General features: G+C 51.7%; 1 protein-coding gene across 1 annotated transcript in view; it reads left to right on the top strand.

Annotated features, from left to right (window-relative positions):
- Myo18b (myosin XVIIIB) overlaps positions 1 to 22,833 on the top strand; it is a 180,529-nt gene that overhangs the window by 1,614 nt on the left and 156,082 nt on the right. The window contains exons 3-11 of the mRNA XM_035444166.1: positions 2,438 to 3,676; positions 4,074 to 4,143; positions 5,062 to 5,174; positions 5,319 to 5,495; positions 7,628 to 7,826; positions 9,173 to 9,315; positions 9,949 to 10,049; positions 10,443 to 10,506; positions 13,655 to 13,799. Of these exons, the coding sequence (XP_035300057.1) occupies positions 2,438 to 3,676; positions 4,074 to 4,143; positions 5,062 to 5,174; positions 5,319 to 5,495; positions 7,628 to 7,826; positions 9,173 to 9,315; positions 9,949 to 10,049; positions 10,443 to 10,506; positions 13,655 to 13,799 (2,251 nt within the window). The remainder of the gene's footprint in view (positions 1 to 2,437; positions 3,677 to 4,073; positions 4,144 to 5,061; positions 5,175 to 5,318; positions 5,496 to 7,627; positions 7,827 to 9,172; positions 9,316 to 9,948; positions 10,050 to 10,442; positions 10,507 to 13,654; positions 13,800 to 22,833) is intronic.

Raw genomic sequence — 22,833 nt, 5'->3', positions numbered from 1 at the left:
CTGCTGTCCTACTGTTTTCTTCCATTTGCTCTGCTGAGCTCCTATGTAAGCTGAAAAACCCATCTCCAATTGCCCACCCCTGGAGGTCCTCACATTGCTCTACCCCCTAATTCCCCCATGCTTGCTTTTCTTTAGACCACACCGTGTTCATTTGATCACATGTATTATTAGGAGTCTACCTAACAGCAGCAGCCACCTCTTGCTCAGCTCTGTACCCCAAGTAGCTCTCAGGCCTTGAACTTGCTTCTTGTCCCAGGCAGGCCTGAAACTTCTCTACTCCTCCTGCTTCGGCCTCCTCAGTAGCCTTGGCTCTAGGCCTGGTCACTGGGCCTGGCTCAGTTCATTTGTTAACTTAGAAAAAATTGCTGGCACAACACTTACTGGGCCAGCCTGAGGCTAAAGCACAGCAGCATCCTTCTGGGTCAGGCACATGTGCCTGTGGTCCCACACCCTAGTGCCCTCCAGCTGCAGGTCTCTCAGCCCCTCCCAAGGCTCTTGGAACACCCATCACCCAGTAACTAAAGGGTTAATCTCAGGTTGGAGATTGGAGAGCCTGGGTGTTCACTCCATATGGTATTCCTTCTGATTGGTGGCCTGTCCACTGCAGAACTTTTGTTGTTCTGAATGGTACCAATGGGCATTGCCAACCAAAAGTAGCCCATGGAAGGGGCCAGCATCACCTCCCTACTTTTCTTATCCAGAGACCCCCAAAACCTGGGGCACGATACCAAGACTGGACGCCAGGGAGGCAGGATTGGAGTGCAATGCATTCTGGGAGTACCCCTGTGTTAGGCAGACAGGGCACCAGTTCCTGTTGCCTCGATAGTGCCCTCTTGAGGTGAAGAGAGAGAGAGAGAGTGATGGCAGGATTGGGCTGGGAGGGTCAGGGATTACAGAGCCAAGTGTTGACCTGAGTCCAGAGAGTCATCCTGGCTCTTTCCTTGCCTCCTCCTCAGCTCACTTCTGCCACTTGTGCTTGCACCTGTCTAATGACAGAGACTTCTCTGTGTCAGCGAGCCACTCGCAACTGACTAACAGCAGCTGTGGGGACAGTAGTCTGGTCTCATGGAAGAGGATGACAGGATAGCTGAGCCCTGTGCTTTCCTCTGCATGACTTAAGCATAAACAGAGGCTACAGTGTACCTTGTAGCTAGGGAACCAGTTATGACAAATGTCCCTGTCTACCACCAAACAATGCTTACTCAATGCTCGTGAGTCTGTTTAAAACTCAATGCACTAGTGGGGATGGGAGTCATACCCATTTATCAGAGGTGGAGACTGAGGCCCAGAGAGGTCAAGATACTTTCCTTAAGGTCACAAGACCAGACAGAGACAGAGCTAGGCCATGCAAAGCCTGCTCTCTGGAGCTGCCTGGGGGGAGCAGGACTTGTGGGTGAGATACAGAAAAGGCACACCTGCTGAGTGTCAGGATGAGGGTGAGCTAGCATGAGGGTGCAGGGGACCAGAAGGTATCCAGTGTGACCAGAATGTAGGGTGAACAGAGACAAACTGACCCTGAAGAGGCTTGGAGGACCGGGCGCTGGTGGCGCACACCTTTAATCCCAGCACTCGGGAGGCAGAGGAAGGCGGATCTATGTGAGTTCGAGACCAGCCTGGTCTACAAGAGCTAGTTCCAGGACGGCCTCCAAAGTCACAGAGAAACCCTGTCTCCAAAAACCAAAAAAAAAAAAAAAAAAAAAAGAGGCTTGGAAACCTCACTGAGGTTGTGTTGATGTACTCCCTGTAGTCCTGGGGTGGCCACCAATGTCCTGATGGGTTATAAAATGACATATTGGCTGACAGGTGGGAGATGGGTGGGAGGTTGGATGGTGTGGAGAGTGGATGAGAGGGTCAGGATGGCTGGAGTGGATGCTGCCTTCGGTTTCCCACTCTCAGACTCCAGAAGGCCTTTGCAGAGAAACCCTGCAGTAATCTAAACAGCACACATGTATTATGTGGGGACCAAAGCTCACAGGGATGGGAGACAATGGGCCACTGCCACCCAGGATCAGGGCCATGAGGAGATCATGTCTCCCTACCCATGATCTCATCAGAAGAATGGAGACAGAAATAACAATAGCTACGTCTGCAGCAGCTGCTGAGAACTGACCGTGTGCTGGGCCAACCCGAATCCTAACACCCACACTGAAAGGCAGGTCTTTATGATCCTCATGTTATTGATAAAAAAAATGGCTCAGAGAGGGGAAGGGATTTACCGTGGAGAGAGGCAGAGGTGTAGTTGGACTCTTGAGTCTACCTTCCTCCCCACCCCTGATTCTGTTGGCCCCCAGCCTCTGCCTGGGCTGATGTTCACTGCCAAGCACATATTCTGTGACATCTGTCAGAGGACTTGGGCATCTTTAGATGGGTCAACCTGGGAAGGAATGACTGCCATTGAGTCATCCAGCAGCTAAATATGTCGTGGTCTCTTTCCTAGACCCCAGAAGTTCCCATTAACCAAGCCAACAAGACCAACAATGTCCCCAAGCCTGGAAGCCAGCAGACTTCTCAGGACAGCCCATCAGCCACTCAGAAGGATGCAGACATTCCAGGCAAGGATCCCCCAAGGGCTGATGACAAGAACTCTATGCCTGTGACCAGCACTGGAGGAGAGAAGCCGCAGGAGTCCGGTCCCACAGGGACACCAGCCAAAAGGACACTGCCTTTCAAGAGAGGTGTGAGGAGGGGTGATGTGTTGCTGATGGTAGCCAAGCTAGATCCAGAGTTGGCCAAACCAGAGCAGAAGACCCAACCTCGTGACACCCCCAAGGACAAGACCCCCGCCCTGGCCACAGACCCAGGAGGAACAAAGAAAGGGGCAACCACGGGAACTCCTTGTGGCCCCCAGACACCCATAACTGAGAAGAACAGTACTGGGGGTGATGGAGACACAAGCCAGGGTGGCACCAAGGGTGGGAAGTGTCAGGGTACAGAGGGAAAGGGGAGCAGGGACCCCCAGACCAAAGGGCAAAAAGAATGTGAGTCTCAGAACACAGAGGGGCAAGGGACCAGGTCCCCAGCCTGGGAGGCAGTAAACAAGGGACAAGTGGGAACAGTAGAGAAAGGAGGAGGGGGTCCCCCAAAGAAGATGGAAAAGGAGGATGGACCAAAGGGTGCAGGAGCTAAAGTGAGACCTTTGGAGCCCCCAGTCCCCATAAAGAAGTGGGGAGTTTCCCTGGGCCGAAGGAGCAAGTGGGACAGTTCTCAGAGTAAGAACAGAGAAAGTGAATCTCAACGTAGGGATGAGAAGAGGGGTGACCTTCAAGGCACGGCAGCAGAGCCCAGGGGACAGCAGCAGGAGGCTCCAGGGAAGATGGAAAAGGCAGGGGGATCCCAGAAGAAGTTGGTGATACCAGGGAAATGCCAGGAGCAGCCTGGGGTGACAGCTGAGACTCAGAGTCCCCAGGAGTGCTGCAAGGCCCCAGGTGGGATGCCTACAGAAGTGACATTGGCAGCAGAGGTAGCAGAGGCTGCAAGGAGGGAGGACCAGCCAGAAAGCACGGCGCAAGGTGCCGGGGAGCCTTGTGTGCACGCAGAGGAAGAAGTGGACATTGAGGAGCCTCAGGCAGAAGGTCCCGTAGAGTCCCTTCCCAAGACCCAGGTGGAAAGGTCTTCTCTGCAGAAGCCTATGGAGGAGGAGCCAGTCCTGCAGGACCCAGGCAGAGACTCTGACCAGGTGATGGGCCATGGGCTGTGGAATATGGGAAGGATATGCCCTAGGGGAAGCCACAGGGTGGGCAGAAGGCAGGCCAGAGCCCAGCACACCAGGAAGCCCGGAAGGCTCTTCTCTGAAAAGTGATGCCCCTGGGGTCCAAGTGGCCCCTGCCCAGGCTAGACTTCTTCCCTGCTCCCCACCCCCACCCCATGCTACTCAGTGCTTGCCATGTCCCGTGTCACCCACAATTCTCTTCAGTGACACTGCATGTAGGTTCTCAGGCCCTATGCCCACAGTTCCGTTAGAAGGTCGAGGTCTCTGGAGGCTCTGTGAGAAGCTCCAGGTTTGGGGTCCCGACAACATTAAGTTCTGGGCCTGGTGGTGTTTGCCGGTTAGGTGACACTCTTTTTGCTCCCAGGCTTCCGAGGAGGATAGGTGGTATGAGGCACAGAAAGTCTGGCTGGTGCAGAAGGACGGGTTCACACTTGGTAAGTGGATTCAGCTCTCCTTGGTGGGGGGTCCCTCCTGCCACCATGTCTCTCCTGCCACCAGTTCTCAACCAGTTTAATTTCACTCTTGGGGGGCGAGGAGCTAGAGAAGGAGGAGGAGCCTAGATAAGAGTGGAACATTCAAAGAATCTGAGCCTTGGAGACGAAAAAGCAGTACGTGGTATGAATTCTAGGGTGCTGCCAGGACCGGAGTCCAGAGCCTTGGCAGAGAGACCCCCTTTCCTGAGAACCAGCAGGCAGAGAGATCCACTCTCCCCAGCCCATGCTTGTTGAGTAGTTGAGGCTTGTTTACATTCTAAGTCATTCTGTGTTCCAGAGAAGGGGGGGTCCATTTGTACTGTCTGTCATGGAGCTGGAAGGACTGTTGTCCTGTCCTGACATAGGTGTGGGGTGGGTCAGTGGACCTGACCCTCTAGGGGCCTGCTCAGTACTCGGCCCTGTAAGTTCAGACTCAGCCTTTGTCCCTAAAGGGCTTAGACCAGTGGTTCTCAACCTTCCTAACAGTGTGACCCTTTAATACAACTAGTTCCTCATGATATGGTCCCCCCAACCATAAAATTATTTCATTGCTACCTTATAACTTTAATTTTGTTATTGTTATGAATCTTAATGTAAATATCTGTGTTTTCTGGTGGTCTTAAGCAACCCCTGTGAAAGGGTCATTGAACTTGCCCAAAGGGGTCACAACTCACATGAGGACTGCTGGTTTAGGGGGTCACTGTTGAAGCCCTTTATGTGAACAGAATCCAATAGAACCTTTTAGTTTGTCCCAAGTTCTGTCTGCAGCTCCTTGGCCTGACTTTGAGACCCTCCCTTCCCTCCTTCCCCTCCCTCCTCTTCTTCCTCTTCATCCCTCCTTCCCCTTCCCTTCCTTCCCGTTTCTGGCTGCCCACACAGCAACAGTGCTCAAACCAGACGAGGGCACAGCTGACCTGCCAGCTGGAAGGGTGCGGCTCTGTATGGATGCAGACAAGACTGTCACTGAGGTGGACGAGGATCAGGTTCACCGAGTGAGCTTCCCTTCCCTCCCACCACTGCCCTGTACCCTCCGACCCCACCCTGGTAGAGGTTTCCCTGACCCCGCCTTCATATGTCTAGAGGGGTGTGGGGAAACCCCTATGGAAGCTAGAGGAGATCCTATGTGATGCCTGTAGGCCAACCCCTCTGAGCTGGACCAGACCGAGGACCTGGCTTCTCTGGTCTGCGTCAACGAGTCAAGCGTCCTGAACACGCTTCTGCAGCGCTACCAGGCTCAGCTGCCACACACCCGTTCAGGCCCTGATCTGATTGCCCTGCAGCCCCAGAAGACCACAGTGCCTTCTTCAGGGAAGGTGAGGTGGGGCCAGGTGGTGGGCAGGGACAGACCTCTCTCCTGGGTGGGCAGGGACAGATCTCTCTCCTGGGCGGGGGAGAACAGAGTGCTAGCACCCTGGGAACCCCCAGCTCTGCTCAGGATGAGAATCTGGGACTGAGGACCCTATGATCCGGGCTCTCTAGAGAGGAAAGGTGAGCTCTGGTTCGAAGCCGAGGTAACAGCTACCTGGAAAGCCAGACATGCAGAGGAGCTGGGGCTGCGGTTCCCCTGAGCTCCTAACACGTGATAGACCCTTGGAAGTCCAACACACCCACATTCGTGTGAGGCAGAAACCCCGTTTACCCTGGTATTTATTTATTATCTGTTAAGTGGAGGAAAGGGTATTTTTGGTCAGGATTAAGCATGAAAGCAAAGGCTAATGGCGCCACCTGGTGGGGAGACCTGGACCACACCTGTGCCCTTAGAGCCCGGTCCAGGCAGCTGTTTGCTGGTGGGTGTTGGGCTCTGAGCACCAACCCTGCTGCCCTGTGGGCTTCCAAGGAATGCAAACAGCCACCAGCTAAAGGTCTGAGCTATGAGGAGGGCCTTCTGGGTATGTGCCCTTGTTCCTTCAAATCTCAGGGAGGGGACAAGGCTAGGCTGGGCCCAGTGGTCACTGTGGCCACAGAGGACCTTGTAATTCCATCCTTCTAGGTCTCCCACAGGCCTGGGCCTCCTCAGTCTCTTCTGTCTCCAAGGGTGGTTCTATGTGGACACTGTCAGGGTCACATGACAAAACCAAGTTGCTTCACCAGCCTCCTTTTACTTGACCCTGGGCAGCATAGAGGAGGCTGCTCACCCCCTCTGGGTTCCAGGGCCACTCCAGTGGGCTTTGGATTAATTTTTACACCAAAGTGAAGTGCGTGCGTGCATGCATGCGTGTGTGCGTGTCTGTCTGTCTGTCTGTCTGTCTGTCTGTCTGTCTGTCTGTCTGTCTATCTGTCTGTCTGATTACGGTTAAGAGTACTGGGGATGGAACCCAGGGTCTCTCACATACTAGGCAAGTGCTGTACCATTGAGTCACACCCAGGCCCTCTGTTTTAAAATTCTGATATGGTCTCCCTGGCTTGTCCAGGCTGGCTAATGAACTTCTCTGTAGCCCAGGCAGGCCATGCATTTGCAATCTTCCTGCCTCAGCTTCTGGAGTAGCTGCAATCACAGGCTTGTGCCTCTATATCCAGCTCTCTGTCTCTTTAAAACTGTGTTTGATGAAGCCCAACGTGTACCTAGTTCAATCCTGCTTTCTCTAGAACACTTTCCTGTGGTTGTCACAGTCCTCCAAGGCAGCTCATCATCTGGAGAGGGCTCTGGGCTCTCTGTGATCAGCCTCATCCACCAAGTTCCCCCACAACCCCTAGATCTGCTTTCTGGTCCTGTAGCTTTGCCTTTTCCATATCCAAAAGAGCTGGCCTCCAAGGCATTCCCTGCTGTGTGCTCCTTTTACTTGTAGCAAAGTGTGTCAGTTTGGTGGCTGATTGGTACTGTACCTGTTTTCCTGAGTTTGAGGTGTTTTCTGGGACTTGGGACATGCTGTACAAACCCCAGGATAGCTGGTGCTTCCATGCACTGGCTGGAGGGTGCTCTGGTACCAAGGGCATGGATGCTGTTAGGTTTGGTGTTAGCTGTGGCATGAGGGTCTCTGAGAACACATCTTCCTTTCTCTTGGACATACCTGGAGCAGTGGTGTGGGCTGTGGGATGAACGCTCACATTTCTATGGAGGAAGCTCCAGCCTGCCCTCTGCAGCATCACTCAGCACCCCCACTTGCATGATCTGAGGTCTTGCTTGTTCCATGTCATCATCAGAACCCAGCAATGACTGCTCAGGACTGGTTTCCTGGCCAGGGAGATGGTTCAGTTTGTTTTTATGGCAGATACTACAAATTGGTAGCCTGTGTTCCATGCTCAATATTGCTAATTAATTGTGTCAGTTTTTCCAGCTACCTCATTTCAGGCAAATCCTACCCAATGACTTGACTAGCAAATGCAATGAACCCCTTCTGGGAGGAGACTTTAATGTGCTCATAGGTTTCCCAGGACTCCTGGTGAACCAGCAGTGGATGACACTTGCAGGCTGGCAGAAGGGCTGATGCCTGTCATCTTCCAGCAGGTACCCCGAGGGCGCCAGGATGGTCTGCCCGCCCACGTCACATCCCTGGCCCAGCGTGCCTACTGGGCATTGCTGAGCCAGAGAAGAGACCAGAGCATCGTAGCGCTGGGCCGAAGTGGGGCTGGGAAGACCACCTGCTGTGAGCAGGTGCTGGAGCACTTGGTGAGCATGGCAGGCAGCGTGGACGGCAGGGTGTCAGGTATGGTGACTTCCAGGTGACAGGTGGATGGGAATAGGGAGAGGAGGACTGGGGGGTCCGGGGTGGCTCTTCTTTAGTTCTGTCCAGCTGCTATTCATTGAGCACAGATAGGTGAGGCCCCTGTGTTGGCTACTGACCCATCAAGCTGCTGCTCCATTGTACATTGTACATACTCTGCCAGGATAACTATCCACCTGTTATGACATTGGTGGCCATTGCAGCCATCACAGCTGGGACAATTAGAAGCAGAAGTTTGGCTGCCACCTGCTGGGAGCCATCCTACCAGAGAGATTGACAGTCCCTCAGGAGTGTGTGTCCTTGAACAGTGCACAGCCTACTGCAGTACAGAGGATCCAAGAAGCAAAGACACAAGCGTGCTGGAGGGGTGCAGTGGGCCTTGAAGACCATCAGTTAGCAACAAAAATGATGAGGACAGTGGTCATAGACATCACTGTGGGCATCTCCAGGGACCCCAGGCCAGGCTCTCCTCTAAGCACAGGAGCTCTGTGATTTTGAACGGAACTGGGAGGTAGCTATTGTTATTTGAATTTTAATGATAAAGTCATTGAGAATCAAAGAGGTTAATTAGCTTGCCATGGTCATAGCGCAAGCTGGTCAGAGAGCTGAGGTTGGTAGTCATCCTGGGCCAGGGTTCTCAATCATGTTTTTAATGTCCCCATGGAGCCATCATAGACATTTCTCATTTCATCTTGCCTCAGCGTGAAAGTTCAATGCCACAGCTAAGAAAGGTGCCTGCTCACCCACGCAGCAGTGTACCCTGATGCCAGTGGCTGTGTGGCCACCATTGCAGCCCACAGGTGCTTTCCATGGATGAGAAGTTTTTAAGTCAGTCAGTGATCCAGGGCCATGCTAGGGCCACACTGATAGCACTTCCGGCCTCCAGTGATGGGCCACCTGAAGCATAAAGAGGATAACACCTTGCAAGGCAGAGCCCCCTTGGGCCTCTCATAAGTGCTCTGCCTGCTGTCCCCTCTGTGGTCACTCTAGCTCTTAGCTTACGAGGCTGGGGATGAGGGTGGGACTGGCCCAGACACTCTCACAGATTGGTTCTGCTGTGTACATGAAGGTGGGAGACAGGACGGGCTGTATCCAGGTGCCAGGTACAGCACGTAGGGCATTGTGGGTACTCAGAATACCTGTAGGGAGATTCCAGGACTCTTAGACCCTCTGCTAGCCCTCAGGTGTTAATAAGGGGTTAAGTGGACCTTGGGCACTACAACCCTGTTGTTCAGATTGTCTTTGTCCTACCCATGACTCTGGGACTTGAGACCAGAGTAGCCTACTTGAGGCACAAGTGACACCTTCCTCTGTCTCCCTTCCAACAGTGGAGAAGCTCCAGGCTGCCTTCACTGTCCTCCAGGCCTTTGGCTCTGTGTCCACTGGCCACAGCCGTAGGGCCTCCCGCTTTTCCATGGTGATATCCTTGGACTTCAATGCTACGGGCCGAGTGACAGCTGCTCAGGTCCAGGTGAGGCTCAGGGATGGGCAACAGCTCCTTAAAGTGTGGTGCCTGTACTCACATCTTTAGTCAGGACCCCAGGATGTGTTTGAATGCCGGCAGCTCCTCAGGGACAAGGGTCCTACAAGGCTCAGCACCCCAGAATGTTGAGCATAGATAGCATGGTATGGCTCTGGGGTGCGGTGCAATGCAGTGCAAACAGAATCCAGATACTTGTTAGCCCGTCGTAGAAAGCACCCGGAGAAATGTAACAGATACACAGAGAAGCCTGCCCCTGTGTGCCAGACGTGTGGCCTGTCCCCGTCTCCAACATTCCAGTTAAACAGAAAACAAAATCGGGTGTTAGAGGGGATGGCAATGCAGTGCCTTGTTACAGCCCAGCTCAGGGAGAGCTGGCTCCTCAGCACCCACTAAAGCCTTTGCTCTACTGGCATCCTTGGGTACAGGCCAGCAGGCTACAATGAGGGCAGCTCTCTGGCCTTTCATGGAAGCTGGAGAACTCCATAGCCTGTGGGGAGAGGTCATCCCTGTGGTGAGGACTTGGGGAGTGTGGGGGTGGGGCAGTCTGGTGGAGCCTTTGGGGACCAAGATGCTCACACTCTCTGTGTCACCGGCCTCACACTGCCCATATTGCCCTCACAGACAGTGCTTCTGGAGAACAGTCGTGTGGCCCGGCAGCCACAAGGGGAAGGCAACTTTGAAGTTTTCTCTCAGCTGCTAGCTGGGTTGGACGTAGATCTCAGGTGAGCACTTCACCTGGGACAGGCTAGACCGGCCGAGGCAGCCGGATGAAGAGGGCTCAATATGAAGCTCCAGTCAGGCTGAGAGGCTGGGTTATGGGGTGCTGAGGTTCCCAGTCTCCTGGGCTCTGCACAAGGGCTGAGGTACACTGCTCACAGTTCATGGGCTCTGAACCCCGGTCTCTTTCTCAGGAGTGGTGTGTGAGGTTGGAGCATGGGGTAATTAGGGAAGGGAGGTCCTGGTACAAACAGTGATGGAAGATAGGTACAGCCTGGTGCGTCCTGGGGCAGCTGGGGGTGGTGTGGCCCTTCAGTGGGACACCTCCTGTTCTGTGCTTCCTTCCTGTGCTTCCTTCCGGCATGGGGTGACCCCTCGCCTCCAATCCTCTCTTCCAGGACGGAGCTGAACCTGCACCAGATGTCAGAGAGCAATGCCTTCGGCATGGGTGTGTGGTCCCAGGTAAGCCACCAACCTCCATGGTGCATCCCAGTCCCAGGGCCAGGCTGGGAGGTGACAGAGGGTCCTGTGACCCACTGCCTCCTGTCACTCTGGTTCTGTAGTTGTCAATGGTGGTCCTGTGGGAGAGGCAGGGGCTGCCTTTGTAGAGTCTGGGTTGGTTGAGGAGGTGAGACTTGTCTCTGAACAGGGAGGCATGTGGTGGGAGAGACCGGAGGCACAGCATCTCCTTCAACCTTGGCTCTGACTGTCTCCAAATGTCTGTATCTTTGTGGACCTCCTTTGCCCTCACTCAGCTGTGATGATGCTGGGATTAAAGGTCAGGAAAGAGGCAGGGGAATTAATGTAGTTATGAGAGAAGAGCATGGAGGAGGAAGTGGGGCTGTGGGCACCAGAGGTGATTGAAAGAGGTTCTCAGCCCCGGTCAGGGAAGACTTCGTAGCCAGGAACATCGGGCCTGGCTCAAATTGGGTTCTGAAGGATGAGTATGAGTTCTCCAAGTAGAGAGGAGTCAAACCAGATCAACGACACAAAGGAATGCCACAGACCAGTCCCTCTCTGAGCACAGATGTAAAAGGGGGGGGGCAGGCTCAATAAAATGCTTGCAAATTAAATCCAAGAGCACATTAAAAAGACCATTCATAACAAGATGCTGGCTTCATTCCAGTGGTGCAGGGATGGCTCAGTGCCTGCAAATCAATAAGTATATCAAAGAAATGGAATCGAGGACATGTGTCACAAGGTCCTCTCAACAGGTGCAGAAAAGGCTGTTGACAAAATCCGATGCCCCTTCATGACTCTGGGAGGGTAGAAGTGCATCTCAGCATCACAAACACTTGGGGAGGGGGCAAAGATACCCATGGAAATGAAGAACAAGACACTATGCTATGACTATGCCAGTTTAGGGTGCAGCCCGAGTCCCCACCAGATGCAGTGCTATGTTGGGGATTTCCCAGACAGCCATCCCACGGGAAGGCATGCGTTCTTATTAGTTACCCTGTCTCAGACATTTTAAAACTGGTGGCAGACAGCAGATGAAGAGCAACCCTTCGGACATGACTTCTTTGACTCAGTTTAGGTTTGGAAACCTTACACACATGAGTGAATATATCATTGGCTTGTTCTTTTTCCTGGCTGTGTAGTACTCCTGCTTGGGCTGTGGATTCACTGCTTAGCCTCTCTCCTGGTACCCAGCTTACTTAGGGGTGATGTATCCATTCATCTGATTTATTTCTGGTTTCATGGTTTTTACTCAAGAGCAGATTGGTCAGGACATTGTGCAGTTAATTAAAAAACAAACAAACAACAACAACACCCACTCCCACAAAACAATGGGCTCTCTAGCCATTGTCCTGAGCCTCTTCACATTTGACAGGAATACATTTCCTTGCTAACTCATGTTCTCTGCATCCAAAGAGACCTGGGGTACAGAGGAGAGAGGAGAGAGGCTTTCTGGGAGTCTCCCCACTCTCTCACAACAGCTAAGTGCTGGGCTATGGGTTCTACCAGTTATTCAAAATCAAGTGCTCCTTGCTGACACGGTAATCTCGAATCTTGTCCTCTGAGCGTCTTTTCCCCGCTACTTTGAAATCTCATAAATAAGCGGGTGCTTGTTGGGAGAATCCTCCCTTCCCTGTCTGCTGTGGAGGAGCAGCTGCGGTTGCTAGGCTGAGCCCCTGGTTGCTAGGGACTTTGTGGTTCTGTGGTGGCCCAGAAATATGACAGAGTGCTGGGACATGCTTCTGTTGTTAATTGAAACACTTCCAAGGCGAATCTTTCAATGTCACCACCTGCTTTGATGTCATTCCAATTGGCCAAGGATCCTTGCATATCTCTTAGTTATCTGCTGTGGCTGGAGTAGAAAAGAAACGGCGTGGGCAGGACTCAGGGAAGCCTCTGGTCTTCTGTCTGCAGTTAATTTGCTGTGTGACCTTTGGCATCTGTCATGCCCTCTCTGGGCATGGGACTCTACAAAACTCCAGGACCTGTCAGCTCTAACAGGCTGCCCTGGCCTGTGTCACCCAAATTCTTTATTTGGATCAGGTACAAATTGGTCTCTCGTTATGTGCTGTGTGTGGCAGGTTACTGACAAAAGGATTCTGTTCCCACCTCACTTTCTCTTTGCCTTCCAGGCTTCTGGGCTGTGTGTCCTCAGTCAGATGGCTCACACACAGGACTACTTTCAGGTTAATTTTAATATTCAGTCAAATATATCTGACAAAAAGAGAAAAAATGACACTTGAAGCTCAATAACCAATGAGCACCTTATTGGGCCATTCTTCCCTGCTTTAAATTCTCTGGCAACTTCCCTTCATCCCACAGTGGGTGGAGAACAAACACTATTCCAGCTCCCGAGGTAGATCTTGGGGTTTGATGGCAAAAGGTGGTGTCCTGAAATGAATCTGGGTCCACTGGCTTGCTGTGCGATCTTGATTGATTAGTGATGTCTGCTGCTGGTCCAGGAATGGAAGCGGGGTCAGGTGTGATGACTTAATCACCTCGGCTAGAAACTTTTGCTCCTCAGAATTGTGTCTGTGGCCTTAGTGATGGATCATGGACCGTCTCAGGCCTTGTCTGCCTTCCTTCTTTGTTCACCTACCTCTGCTAATAACTAATTCTTGGTCCTCATCTGCTCAGCCACCTGCTGTCATGTCCTTCCTCATGTGCAGGGCGGGGGCCCTCTATTCCGTGCATTTGGTCAGTTCCCCACATCTACCTTTCAAGCTCCAGCCCCAGTTTCTGCTTCTCCTCTGTGATCTCCTGTGTCCTGCTCAGGCCTGGGATCTGCCATGCAGCCTGTTTCCCATGCCCCATCGCTTTTATGCTTCATTCATTTCTGCTTTGAGAGGCTCTAGGGCTGAGCTCAGGCTCCATTATCTTGGCATCCAGACCAGAGATCAGTGCAAATTGGAGCCTCGATAAATCCTTCCAGAATGAATAAAACCCACCCCACACTCCAAACCGGACACAAATGACATTTACAACCTTCCCAGAAGTCTGACTGTGGCTGCCAAACCCAGCCCAGCTTAACCGTGGGTAATTTACTGCAGTCATAAACTGACTGTGTGCCCTGCAGACTGACCTCAGCTCTGAGCTGTGAATTCCAGTCTCTCCACTGTGACAGCCTTGTTCTTCTCTCCTCTTCCCTTAGCCTGAAGACAAGCAGAAGGCGGCAACTGCATTTTCCCAGCTCCAGGGTGCCATGGAACTGCTGGGCATCTCTGAGGGTGAGCAGCGAGCCATTTGGCGGGTGCTGGCAGCCATCTACCACCTGGGTGCAGCAGGGGCATGCAAAGGTACGGTCGGTCTCTCCTGCCAGCTGTCCTCTGATGTGGCCTTTCTCTCAGAAAGGTGGGGACAGACTCTACTTGTCACCACTCCTGTCTCAGGTCTCCCCAGTGACTCTACAGCTAGTGCTGCTCCTGAGAACCCGCCACACTGATGGAGACCCTGTCATTTCCACTGTCTGTCAAAGTGGTCACCAGGCACATAGGGCTATAGAGCATTGGAAATGTAGCCCATGGCTACGAAATTGAATTTAGAATAATATGTAAGTGTGTGAGAGCATGTGTGTATGTGTGCTGTGTGTGTGCATTTATATATGTGTGTGTGCATGCATGTGTATATGTGTGTGTGATGTGTTTGTGATATATGTGTATATATGTTTGTGTGCATGTATATATGTGTGTGCATGCATACATATTTGTGTGTGTGTCTGTGTGTGTGGTATGTGTGTATATAAGTGGTGTATATATATATATACATATATATATATGTTTGTGTGCATGTATGTGGTATGTATGGTGTGTGTGCTTGTGCATGTATGCGGTTTGTACATATGTTTATGTGTATATGTGTGCATGTGTGTGTGGTGTGGTGTATGTGGCATGTGTGGTGTATGCTTATATATGATGTGTGTATATGTTTATGTGCATGTGTGTGTATGTATGTGGTGTATGTGTGTGTGTGTGTGTGTGTGTGTGTGTGTGTGTGCTTCTGTGTGTATGTAGTGTATGTGTGTTTGGTGTATGTTTTCGTGTATGTGGTATGTGCAGTGTATGTGTATGTGGCATGTGTATGTTTGTATGCATATATGTGTATGCATGTGGTGTGTGTGTGATGTGTAGTGCAAGACAGAGGAAGCCTTAGGACTGCTTCCTCAGATGCTCTCCACCTTGGGTTTTCAGACAGGGTCTCTCATTGGCCTGGAGCTGCCTGGTCAGGGTAGACTGCCTGGTGTGTCCCAATGACCCATCTCCATGCCCTGTTTCTATTTCCAGCTCTGGGTTAACGACATGCCACCATGTCTGGCATGTGCACATGAGTGCCAGGACTTGAATTCATGGCCTCATGTTTGTGCAGCAGAGACTTTGCATACTGAGTCATCTCCCGGCCCTAGTTGTGTATAATTTTAATGACTTTAAGTTACCAGTGGCATCTTCTGGTCAGAGCAGCCTTAAGCTCTAGGCAGAGTTGCTCATGCAATGGATGGCTGTCCCCATATATGCTGGGTTCCACCAGTCATCTCTGTTGTCTGTGACTGACAGCTTGCTGGTTGCGTCTCATCATTGGTGTCTCTGTGGCTTTGGCATCTTTGCCCTTTCCTCCTCAGCTGTTTCCACACATTGCTAATGCTCTGTGTCGCTGCCCTTGTTGTGAGCACTTTACAACAGGTGTTTGACTATTTACACATCTGTGCTTGGACTGTTGCGGTGGTTTCTTGTCTCTCTCACTGCTGTGGCACTGTGACAAATGTCCAGCCTCTCCTCTGTGCTGGGTGCCAGGTGTCTGGAGCAGATTATATGCAGTCATGCCCCCCGAAGGCTCATGGGAGCACTTCCCTCTCCAGGCTGTGGCTCTGGCCTTTATTTGTATGGCAACGTCACCTTATCCCCATTTCTGCCATCATGTTGTGTATTTCCTTCTGGGTTCTCATGTCCTTTTCTGTGGCTTCTAAGAACACTGGTTCTTGGGTGAACACAGATGGTCTTGGCTCAAGTGTAGCCAAGGCAGAGGGAGCCATGCCCAGGAGTTAGAAAGAAGGAAGGGGCTAGAGCTGCTCATGTGACCAACTCTCAGCTCTGATAGGCTAGGACTCCTTGACTGACAGCTCTGGCCGCACTTAGTGGGAAGGGCTGTCTGGAGGAGGTTCCCTGCTGTCTTGGACAGGTTCAGCTGGAAGAGGAGGAGGTGGTGGGTGAGGATGAGGAGGATGAGGAAGAGGTGGGTGAGGAGGAGAAGACAGAGGCCCAGTCAAGCAGACAGCTGGTCCCACCTTCCCATGTCAACCAGACATGCTCTTTGCATCCAACTAGGCTAGACTGCAGTCAACCTGCCATGGTAAAGAGGGTGTCAGCTCAATTCCCTGTCCTTTTGGGACAGGTGGGCATCCACTCCGATGTGCTTTCAGAAGCTCCCTCCCATGGACATGCCAAGGATGATAAGAGAGAAATCCATGTCTATAAATATTTTATTAACTCATGGTATGGCAGTAATCCTCCTCCTCCTCCCCACCCTCTACATTAGTTTACGGAGAGTTTGTGTCAGCCTGCCTGGAAGCCCTGCCCCGTGATTTACTGTATTTTTCTGCTTTAGAAGATTTCATAATGGGTTGTTCTAGAATCAGTTATTAAAAATCCACAGTCGTGTGTAAACGCCTCTGCCTTGTGTCATAACAGATCGCTCTGAAATATATTAGGCTCATTTTCATTAATCAGGGATCCTGCCTGTGCCTCCTCAGGCTGCTTTGGGAGCTTTGAAACTAGCATGGTTTGGGTGGGGAGATGTGTGGTCTGGTGACTGGATAGGGTCTTTGTGAAGAAGTGACAGCATGATAGAATGCACTGATGCTCTGAAAAGTCCCGAGAATATTTGCAAATGTGGTCTGACTGCAGATCGTGCTATGGTTGAGAGTGGCATCTGGGGAACTCTGCCTCGGTTTCCTTCCCTAAAATGAACTGGGGCTGTGAGGTGGCTCAGTTGGTAAAGTGTTTTGCTATGCAAGTGTGGGGACCCGAGCTTAGATCCCTGGCACACACATAAGCTGGCCATAGCAGCTGTCATTTGTATGTCCACTGGGCTTGCTGACCAGACAGTCTAGCTCTCACACTGGTCTCCAGGATCAGTGAGGGACTCTGTCTCAAGGAACAGATGGAGAGAGACTGGGGAGAATGCCCGATGCTGATCTCTGGCCTACACACACACACACACACACACACACACACACACACACACACACACACACACACACACACACATACACCACCCCCACGAGAACATGTAAACACATGACTGTTGGAAGAGGATTACCATACACGGGATAGGGGTGAGGTAGGTCAAATTTATTGGTGGGAAATCACTTACATGAGAAACCGATAACCCAGGGTCAGAACTCTGAGCATCCAATCTCAGCTGCCCTCCGAAATCTGACCGGAACCCCCTAGAGAACGCGCCTCTCTCTCCCAGGCCTATATCCCACACACCCTGTAGGCACCTGTGACCACGCCCTAACAGCCGTGGTCAGTGCCACAGGTACCTAGTAAGATCTCTCCCTACACATGACAGTGGGTTGATAAGTGCCTGTGTTCCAAGGTCCAGGCTAATCTTCCTGACTGGGGCAACTCTCTGTCCTTGGGGACTCAACACTGCCATCTGTAAAATGTGACATTAATGGCCATGCCAGCACACTCATAAAACTGATTCCCTTTAATCTGACCATTTTTAGCCCTGCCGGTTTCCTTGATACTGATGTGTGATTATCATCAATTGGAAGTTCTACCTGGTGAGGGAACTTGGGATTATCTTCATTCCTCCACATTCCCTGTGGTCCCATTGCTCTTCACAGAAAGTGGAGCCGTGTGTCAGCACTGTGCCTGCTGACCCTCACCCCTCTACAAAGAATAGAATAGAATCCCGCCTTGCAGCAGGGATAAGAGATGCTCATGTCTGTGGCTTCTATGGCTTGGCCTCTTTTCTCTGTGAAGGCCAAGAGCATGCTGAATTTATTTGCCGTTCACTAAATTCACTGGCCTGCTTCTCATTGACCCATTGCCTAATATATGGCACAGTCAAACCATATATAAGCCCAGGAGGGGGGCTTGTGATGGAAAAGAAGTGAGGTGCAAGGCCACAGCTAGCTCCCTGCCACCATCATAAAGATGCCAGACCCTGAATGGATGGAGCTATAATTTGGAGCCCCAAGAGGCTCACTACACGGTGTCACTAATGACAAGAGCCCAGCACCCCATCTTTTGCTGGACACTAGCAAAGTCGGTCCATGCAGGGGCGGAGGAGGTCCGTGGATTTTCTCTAGGCTGGGGAGGCCCTGAGCACAGGAGCTAGCATGGACACAAGGCAGTGTCTTCCTTGCCCTGTCCAGGATGCCCCTCTCTCTGCTGTTTTGTGGCTGTGGTCCCACCCACACTTAGTGTCTATGAGAAACAAAGACACTACGAAAGGAGTCGGTACCAGCCAGCAAAGATCCTTTATGCCCCACATCCTGCTGCCCCTGGACACAGTGGGTGACTCCAGCAGTGCCTTTTCTTCCCTTACATGGCTTTTGGTCACGGTACTTGTCACATCCACAAGATGAAACTAGAAGTCCCCTATGCCCTCCTTCTCCCCCTCTCTCCTCTTTTCTCTTGTCCTCTGCAAGAGCACCAATGGCTCCTACCCCTTGTTTTGTCTCTCCAGTCCCGCTCATTCTCTTCTTTCCTACTCTCTCAAGGATGGTAGGCCCCAGCTGCCCTGGGACACTGCCTTCATTCTTTCCAGACTGCATAGATTGCCTATGGAAAGTGCAGTGATGCTCGGGACAGGGTTATAGGCAGGCAACTGCTTGGTTTTCCCCACAGGGTACTACAGACAGCTAATCCTACAAAACAGACATAGGGATGATGCACTGGGAGTTGTGGTGCACAGGATCTGCATATCTGGTTCTTGGTTCTTTCTCTTTCTCCATGTGACGTCCGGAGTCTGAGTTCCCACCTAAATCCCTGCCCTGCTGTGGTAGTTGGACAGTTGTGGGTGGACATGTGACTAGGCACTGTGGAGACTCCATCAATCTGTTCTTGGGGCCCAGCAATGATCCTGAGACCCAGCCCCTCCCCATCCCCTCTTCCCATGTGCTTCTCAAGGCCAAGCCTGTTCCTGTCCGCCCTGCCCCAGCTGGTGGCTTGGCTTCCATCCCAGCAGCTGTGCAGCAGGCCTATTCTGGGCCACAGGCAAGGATTTATTCTGCATTTTCTGAGCATATTGAATTCATTCATTAAGTGGGGATGGCTGCTCTGGGATGGAAACAATTAGAAGTTTCTGAAAAATGAACTCCCCGAAGTGGCTGGGGCTGGAAAGCAGAGCTCCCAGTGGCTCCTGGCCTTGGGGGTGAATGTGGAAGCCACAACATTGCAAGGGCGGGGTCAGGGGTTCAGCAGGTCATGGAAGCCCCTCTACTTTATACTCTGTTTCTTTGAATAATAGTGGAAGCTGATGTCCCTTAGTGGTCACTGGGTGCTAAGTGCTGCTTGAACAGCTCCACACCCATACGAAGCGGTGCCGATGACAGTGATGGCGGTGATGACGGTCATGGTGATGTTGATGATGGAGATGGTTAGGATAATGGTAATGATGATGATGGTGGTGATTAAGTAGTTTCAAAGGGATGTGTAGAGTGACCCACTCGCCCTGCTGTTGCAAGGAGCACGTGGCTGTGTTGAAAGGGTTCTGGACTGGATCCAGTTAGATACAAGTCCCTCCTGGTGTCTGCTTTTCTAGCAGAGTGGCCTCAGGCAAGCCACTCATGGATCTGTTGTTAGTCTCTCTCTGCTGTTGGTCCTGCTGCCACTTTGTGTGACACCTTCTGTCTGGGGACTCCCTGAGCATTATGCTCCACAGCTGTGTCCCCTGTGCAGGGACACTGCTAGCTGGCTTTAAGCCCAGTGTCTAACTTTAGTCTTAAATGACCCAGTGGGAAAGCAGTCAACCCATTCTATAGACAAAAAGACCAAGGCCCTGAAAGGGGTTGTCTCTTGTTTGAGATATCACAACAATACTGTCTTTGGACCTCTGGCCTCTTGCTCTTCCCACAGTCCCCCAGCACCATGAAGAGTCCCTGGCAGCCACAGCCCCCTCAAGGCTTGGTTATGTTAGTTTGAGAGACCTCCCTGAGGTCTCTTCCTTTCCTCTTGTGAATTCTCAGTGCACAGGGCACAATGGAGCATCTGAGAAGTCCTGCACCAAAGCCTGCTGGGGTCCGTCTGTAAGTCACCCCACAGGAGTGTCACCTCCCAGAACACCATGAGGTGCAAACACTGCTACGCCCCCTCCCCCCCAGCAGTAGGTGTGATGCTGATTTCTGCTGGGTCATGTAGAACTCAGCAGCAGTTTCTAGATGGCTTTGTCCAGATGTGCAAGCAGCAGAGGCCTGTGCTGTTGCCAGCTTCCTCCAAAGCAGCCACATGGGTGGGCAGGGCTGCATGTCACCTGAGGGTGGCAGTGTCAGGGAAGGATCCCTAAGAAGCAGAAAGCTCTTTAAGAGTGAAGAGGCAGCTCTTGGCTGGGATTCTTCAGGACAGAGATTTGGTTTCTGCAATGTTCCTGCTGGGGAGCTGTTCTTCCTGGTGCATCTTTCTCGATGGTGGATGGCTCTGGGGTGCAGATCTGGTCCACCCATAACCTTGCTGAGTCTTCACACATGCTCCCTTCCATCGGCTGCTGTCCTCATTTTGAGGAAGACGAGTATCTGAGAGTCAACCCAATGCCTCAGGACACTGGTGGTGGAGGAGGGATTTGAACCAGCAACTTTGTCTTTGGAGCCAACTCCTGTTCTTGCAGCAGCCACAGTCCTTTGAGCTTATCTCTCCTCTGCAGGTGGCCTCCGTCTTCTCATGCTTCGGAATTGTAAATCTCTGTGTGAGGCAGTGGGAGCCAGATGCTCTGGCGTTATAAATAAGCCCCATAATGTTAAGTAATCAGGAACAACTCAGCTATTGTCGGAAGGAGAAACAACTTGGTTATTAATAAATGCAGGAGGTCACAGTAATTGATAGCAATTGAACCCACCATGCACAGGGACAATAGCTGTGCCATTGTGCACTTGCATGCATGCTCTCTCCTCCCGCCCCCTCAGACCTTGCCTTTGCAAGTAGATTTGAGTCATAGACTCTGCAGCCCCAGGATCTTCTCTTGCAACTTCCTTTTTTCTCTCTTATTTCTCCGTTGCCCTCTCTATTCAAGCTTTGCAGCTCCATGACTCTAGAGATGGAGTAACCATGGTGGGGGGCTCTTTTAACTGAACCAGAATTTCCTAGACCAGTGTCTGGTGGGACATGGGAACTGCTGCTTTCACCAATCTCTCTCCACCTTTTATGTATTTTGAAACAATGCCTCTCATTGAATCTGGGGGCATTCTACTTTGGCTAGACTAGCTGGCCAAGGCCAGCAAGCCACAGGCTTCTGTGCCTACCTCTCTAGTGCTGGGATTACAGGGCTGTGCTGTCAACCCTGGCTTTTTCCCCATTGGTGCTGGGGATCTGAACTCAGTCCCTCACTTTAATGACGGGCCATTTCTGAAAGGATGTCCTTGTTCTTCCAGACGCTGGCAACCTCTTCTCCTTCCTCTTTTTTCCTCATAAAAGAGGTGGCCTTTTGAGGAGTGTAACGATGTCCCTGGCTTTGGAGGGAGTTAGTAGCAGACACTGGGCTAGCACAGGTCTCTCTTTCAGTAGAGAAGTAGCCTTAGTCAACCAAAGACCCCCCCCCCCAGAGGGGATGCTGATGCTCTTGCCCAATGCTGGCATTCTCCTTGGTACACAGCCATTTCCTGAGGCAGCTGACAGACCTGCAGGGGACGCCCTCCACTATTGGGACCTGGAAAAGAGCACCCCTGGAGTTTACAGGTGGAGACGCAGTGACAGTGCACTGGACATTCCTGTCTGTCTTCACCCAGCCCTTATTCCCTTCTAAAAGGATCTTGGGGGGCTGTTATGATCTTTCACAGATCATAATAACTGTGCAAGCATCTGAGTAGTTGTCACCTGAGAAAGGCAGTGGTGGGAACTGGACTCTGAGGCTGTTTCCTCCTGGTGATCTCACCCAGTTCTGCCTTTCTCCCTCTCAGGCAGCACCTCTGAGTCCTTAGCCTTCATGGGATAGGCTGGGGCTGCTTCACCTGTCTGAGCAAAGGCAGAGAAGTCAGGTTTTGGTTAAGCTCTCACACTACTGGCCAAGCTTCCCACTAGCCACGTTGGTTTCACTAGCTGAAGGCCCTTCAGCAGAACCTGGAAATGTGCCATAGGCCAGGAGGACCCACAGAGCCCAGAAGACATTCTCAGAAACCTTAGCTCCTCCCAGGAACCTCAACCCCCAACCCCCTCCCCAGATTCACCAGCTCCCTGAAGCTGGGTAGGTCACCCTAGGGCATGATGGGGGCAGGGACTCCAGAGTGCACGGTGGGGGCCAGGAGGGGACCAGAGACACCCATGGGGAAGTCACCTCCTGTTAGTGCAAGCAGCCCCCATGTCTAGGAAGAAGGAAGCCTCTTCTGGGATAATGGGCAGTCCAGCCTCTCTCTAATGCCTGCTCAGCTCCCTCTCTAACAAAGAGAGAGCCGGCTTCAGCCTGGGAGGCAATGGACCTAATTAGAATCTAATGGTCTGCTGGTGCCTGCATTGTGCTTATTTCTGCTTCTGTTGTGACAGGTGACAATGATTCTCACTTGAGACTATCGTTTCCCTTTCACAATGTGTTGTCTGAGAGAAATAGAAGTCTGGGTCCACCTTAGGGAATGTGGATCTGGGGTCCTGAGACTGTGCTAAGTTTCCTAAAGGTGACATTTGAAGGGCGGACTTTGGCAACAACAGGTTCTTCCACTCAGTGGCTGTCTATTGTCTGGTGATTCTCTGAGTCATTTTTCTCATCTTCAAGTGACAATGACCACCCGCATCTGTAGCAGAGGTGAAGGTGGGAGATTGAGAGTTCAGGGTGTACAGTGAGCTCAGGTTAGCCTGGGCTGGGTGATGAGACCTTGCCCCACAGAAATAATCAACAAAAAACACAAATGGTAATACTGCTAGGATGCTTGTGAAAATGTAATAGTGAAGGTGAACAGTGAATAGGCTAACTCATAAAAGATTTCTCCATGTGCAACATGAGGATGTCATATACACTCCCAAGTTCCAAATGAGGTGAGCTAAAAATATAGCACCTTCAATAAGAGGAGGTCAATGAAGTTTAACTATTATTGTCACTGCCCTTATTGTTGGCACCATACTCACCACCACCACCACCATCACCACCATCATTACTACATTGCCATCGCCACGTCATCACCACCGC

The sequence above is a fragment of the Cricetulus griseus genome, chromosome 4 (genome assembly GCF_003668045.3).
Source record: "Cricetulus griseus strain 17A/GY chromosome 4, alternate assembly CriGri-PICRH-1.0, whole genome shotgun sequence".
Taxonomy (NCBI): domain Eukaryota; kingdom Metazoa; phylum Chordata; class Mammalia; order Rodentia; family Cricetidae; genus Cricetulus; species Cricetulus griseus.
Note: the sequence above shows the minus strand (reverse complement) of the source record. Positions and strands in the feature narration are given on the sequence as shown.